The sequence below is a fragment of the Lupinus angustifolius genome, unplaced genomic scaffold, assembly GCF_001865875.1.
Source record: "Lupinus angustifolius cultivar Tanjil unplaced genomic scaffold, LupAngTanjil_v1.0 Scaffold_32_86, whole genome shotgun sequence".
Taxonomy (NCBI): Eukaryota; Viridiplantae; Streptophyta; class Magnoliopsida; order Fabales; family Fabaceae; genus Lupinus; species Lupinus angustifolius.
The window spans coordinates 88,915-93,678 of NW_017720731.1; the positions used below are offsets into that span (position 1 = coordinate 88,915).

At 37.1% G+C, this 4,764-nt stretch overlaps 1 protein-coding gene across 1 annotated transcript; it reads right to left on the reverse strand.

Moving 5' to 3' along the window:
* Window positions 1-2,579: 2,579 nt before the first annotated feature.
* On the reverse strand, window positions 2,580-4,482 carry LOC109338659 (AT-hook motif nuclear-localized protein 22-like). The gene has a single exon (XM_019575945.1). The coding sequence runs from the start codon at window positions 3,965-3,967 to the stop codon at window positions 3,038-3,040; it is 930 nt and encodes a 309-aa protein (XP_019431490.1). The 5' UTR covers window positions 3,968-4,482; the 3' UTR covers window positions 2,580-3,037.
* Between the last annotated feature and the right edge of the window lie 282 nt (window positions 4,483-4,764).

Below are 4,764 nucleotides of genomic sequence, written 5' to 3' on the forward strand. Positions count from 1 at the left end.
GGTGTTCCAGTTGGTGCGAATCCGTCGAGGTATGCAACGTGGCTGTTTGTGATTGATACTGTAGCTAAAAGACTTGTTTCTTGGAAATGTAAGCATTTATCTTTTGGAGGGAGATTAGTTCTTCTGAATTCTATTCTATCCAATATTCCTACCTATTTATTATCGCTCTATAAAGCTCCAAAGAAGGTTCTTTCGAAAATTGCTAATATCCAAAGGACCTTCCTCTGGGGAAATAGTAGAGGTAGCAAAGGAATTGCCTGGGTCTCCTGGTCTGAAGTTTGAAAACCAAAATGTTCTGGTGGTTTGGGTGTGAAGAACCTTCAGTCTTTTAATGAATCGTTGTTGGGGAAATGGAAGTGGAGAAGAATTCATGAGCCAGATTCACTATGGGTGCAGGTGGTTAACTCTAAGTATGGTTCTGGCTTGATCATAGAAGATCTAGTCTCAACATCTCGTTGGTGGAGGGACTTGAGAACAGTTGACAACTCTCTTGGATACCGACTGGTTTGAGAGGAACACTTGGAAAGACATAGGAGATGGCACCCAAACTCTTTTCTGGCATGACATTTGGTTTGGTCAAGAAAAATTGAAAGATTTGTTTCCCAGGTTGTTCCTTCTTGCTCTAAACAAACGGGCTTCTGCGGGAGACTGGTATGGTGATGTGTGGAAATGGAAAGTTCAATGGAGGAGAGTTCTTCTTCATAGAGAGGAGATAATGATCAGATCTTTGTATGAGTTAATACAACATCACTCTTACAAAAGGGACAACACTGATACTTGGAAGTGGAGCTTAGATTCCTCTGGGAACTATGTGGTTAATTCAGCCTATTTGGCTCTTCTGAATCCAACTAAAACAGAGAGAGATATTGTTCTTAAATACTGTTGGATAAATTGTATTCCTTCAAAGATTTGTTGGTTTGTGTGGAAGTTACTGAGAGGTAGATTGACAACAAAAGATGAACTTATGAAGAGAAATGTTATTCATAGGATTGAAGAATTGAATTGTGCCATACGTTTGGATTATCCGGAGTCGATAGATCATATTTTCTTATCTTGTACGTTTGCTTTCTCTGTTTGGAAAGGTTTTTACTCTTGGTTAAGAACTTCGATCATTATTCCCTCTTCGACTCTTGATTTATTGAAGATACATGAGCCTTCTTACAAGAATCCAAAAGGGAAGTCCCTATGGAGGATGTTATGGTTTGCAGTTCTGTGGTCAATATGGAATATGAGGAATGATGTTATCTTTGGGAATAAGGAGGTGAGTTACACCCAAGTTATGAATATGATACAAATTAGGACTTGGTCTTGGTTCCTCTCTTATGTGGCACCAACTTCCTTAGTTTTTGAAAATTAATGTGTTGATCCTTGGTATTGTATTAATATGTCTTGTAACAATATTCGTCATTGACTCTTTTGTATTGGGTAGGCACCCTTTGTATTTCTTTAATACAATTTTGCTTATGACTCTCTATACATATCTATGTATCAATTATCATTATTCAAACAAATGAATAACATAAATTTGAATTTGTTAATCGGATTGAAAGTGGTAAACTTTAATTGAGTTGATTTTAAGTTAAAAAATATTTCATATTTAAGTCACTTTGAAACTGGAGTAAATTCCTTAACCTGTTAAATTAAGTCCCCTCCACCAATTTCTATCAATTTTATATATTAGTTGTTAATGTAACTTACCTCAACTTTGATTTTTTTACATCCAATTTTATTCTTGAGAGAGGCTTTTAACTCTTTGCTCTTGAGGTCTGTTTGTTCTGGTTGTTGCCTCGAAAAAGAGCTTTTTTATTTCACAGAGCAGCGCACGTGTGACCCAACACCCAATGCTAATCTCTGCCTCCATATTAAACCCTACTCACTCACAGACAGACAAAGAGAGTGAAGCCCATCACTCCCATTCTCTTCAAAATGGATCAATTTTACTCTTTCCACCATCTCTGACTTTCTAAGAGTTATCAACTTAAAAGAAATCTAAACTTTAATTAACTACAGAAATAAAGGGAAAATAAAATGTTAGGTGCACATAACATGTTTTTACATCAATCTCAATCATTAAGGTTTACAAATGACATAACTAATGTGAATTTATAAGAGAAATAAATATTTATATTGACAATATAAGATTTATTTGCATTATTAATGCTTCATTCATATTTAGTTAATAATATAATAATGATAATATATAAAATTTTACATTGAAAATCTATAAATATTAATAAATATTTCATTCATTAGTAAATAGTGAAGACTACGCAATGATATATATATGTGACAATAACATTACTTGAAATAAATTGGGTAGTAACATTGTATACTGTAATACTTTAGGACTTAAATAAAGGCAGACAAAGTAACTGACATAATCACATAATAGTAATGATAGTGCTAATTTTAAGAATATGGGTTCAAAAGGTGAGTTAGTGTTGTTCTAACTACAAAGGAGGATATAATTATTATGTCCTAAACTTTTCTTGAAATAGAGAAAAATAGGAATTGTAGATCATGTATTAGACTATCTAGTTTTGGACTCAAATAAATAACCTCAAAGGGAAGAGAAAAAGTAAAAACTGAAAACATTGATAAAAGAAAGTGCATAGATATATTGAATGATAAATTATCAGACAAGGTACTATAATTGCAGCAAGACAATGAAGGGATAGAGAGGGAGAAAGAGAGAGAGAGAGCACATGGTAGCTGCTGCTTCATCTTGAAGCAAACTGTGAACACTTTAGATGAACTAGAATAACCGCAATCATGTGATGAAATCATCAAATTCAAACCTCCACCAAAAAATTCATGAATTTATACATCCTTCTTCAATTCCAGCACTGATAATCAATATTCGATAACACCACCAAAGGTTTTTAATTAGGCGTAAACTAGGTTATAATATGGAAGAAGGAGAATGAACAAGTGATAAAGAGAAAGTAGTAAAAAAAAACGAAGAACAAAACCAAAATAAAGAGAATGAAAAGAGGAAACAAGATAAACGAAAACCATAGAACATCATTATTTGTTACTAAAATGGAGGGCGAGCACAACCACCCCAATAACCCTCAGCTGGTAATTGGCATGAATTGAGAAGATTTTGAGGCACTCCATGGAATAGAGAAGTGTTAGGATCTTGCACAAGTTGTTGCTGCTGTTGTTGTTGCTGTTGACCCACGATTCCCGGTGAACCCAACCCTCCGCTCCCTGGCACCGCCACTGGAGTTTCCTCCTCTTCCAACGGCAGCCTCTCATAAGCAGCATTACCAAAGGAAGCAGCCATGATAACCACAGGTCCTGAAGCCAGAAGTGGACCCACCACACTCCCACCAACCACCTGTCCTTGTCCCCCAGCTAGATATATTGCCAGCCCCGACGCTGCAGGAGGCGCCGGGGGTGGCAAGAAAGATCCGGACAAGGATAGGATCTCAAACCTTCCATGTAAGGTCACAACCGCACCAGGCGAAGCCGGTTGCCTGAGGGTGACATTAGTGACTGTGCCACTCCCGCTGAGGATGCAGACACCGCGCTGCCTCCTCCGTGCGAAGGTGGTCACACTCTCCATTATGTCACATCCGTTGGCGATTTCCATGACATGAGATCTTAGGGCATTAGCACTGTCCCTAGTGATGATGATTGGTGGCTTTGGCTTGTTCTTTGACCCTGCTGGTCTTCCTCTTGGTCTTCTACCCATCTCACTACCTTCTCCTCCACTTGTGCCTGATCCTGGCTCCTTTCCTTCCGCCGTAGTGGCGGTGGTAGCGTTTGTTGGAGTGGTGGCACCGGCGTTTTCATCTCGATCTCTCTTCTGCCTCCGGCTCAAGTTTCCGTTACCACTTTGCTCATCTTCGCTGTTTTGGTGGTTATTATGGTGTTGGAATTGATGGTGAGAGTGTAGGTGAAGATCTCTACTCAAGAAAGGAGGTGGAAGAGGACGACCTTGTGCTGTTATAGGATCCATTGATGATACTGATATTTGATATCCTCACAACCCTAGAATATTGTTTCCTTGAATACACACAAATAAAGCTCAAGCTAGAAAATTGGTGACAGAAAAAGAGAAATAGTTATGATCTTGGTGATGCTGTTTTTTTATTCTTTTTCTTTTGTGTTTTCTTTGGTTTGTGGTTACTTCGAGGATTGGGAAGATAGGTGTTTGTTAATAGCATATATTACTTAATACTTACCCTCACAAGGAAAAGAGAGAAAAGAAAAGAGAAGACTTTTTTGAAAACCCACCAAATTTTGAGCTGAATCAACCAACACTAACTAGCTGATCTTTCATGCTTATAGACTTGAAAGTGCTTGGTTAAGTTGTTGCTTGGCATATGAAACTAGCTACCCTTGTGAAAGTAAGATACATGTAGTTCAGGGTTTGGAGGAAATAAGGTAATAAAGGGTTCTTCTAAGAAAGGAAAAGGAGGAAGAGAAAATGTGGTGAGGGTTTTTTTGTGTTGGGTTAATAAGGGAAGTGAACGAGGATGTGATGAATTTTTTTTTGTATTACCAATGATATATTTCCACCATTTTAGATAAAGAATTAATCTTTTCGAAGAATCTGAATGTCCCTTCTAACAAGTGTTGCTCTTAAGAATCGAATCTTTGATATTATAAAATCTAGAGGATCTTATACCACTATACTAATACATTGTTTATGGATGTGATGGAATTTGGTTTTTTTTTTTTCATTTTCATTTTTTATGCTTAAATCTTTTCTGGGTTAGTATTATTATTACTGCTTTGTTGGGTTAGGGTTAG

Excerpts from the sequence above, each read along its gene's own strand:
- LOC109338659 (XM_019575945.1), bottom strand. The coding sequence starts at position 3,967 with ATGGATCCTATAACAGCACAAGGTCGTCCTCTTCCACCTCCTTTCTTG.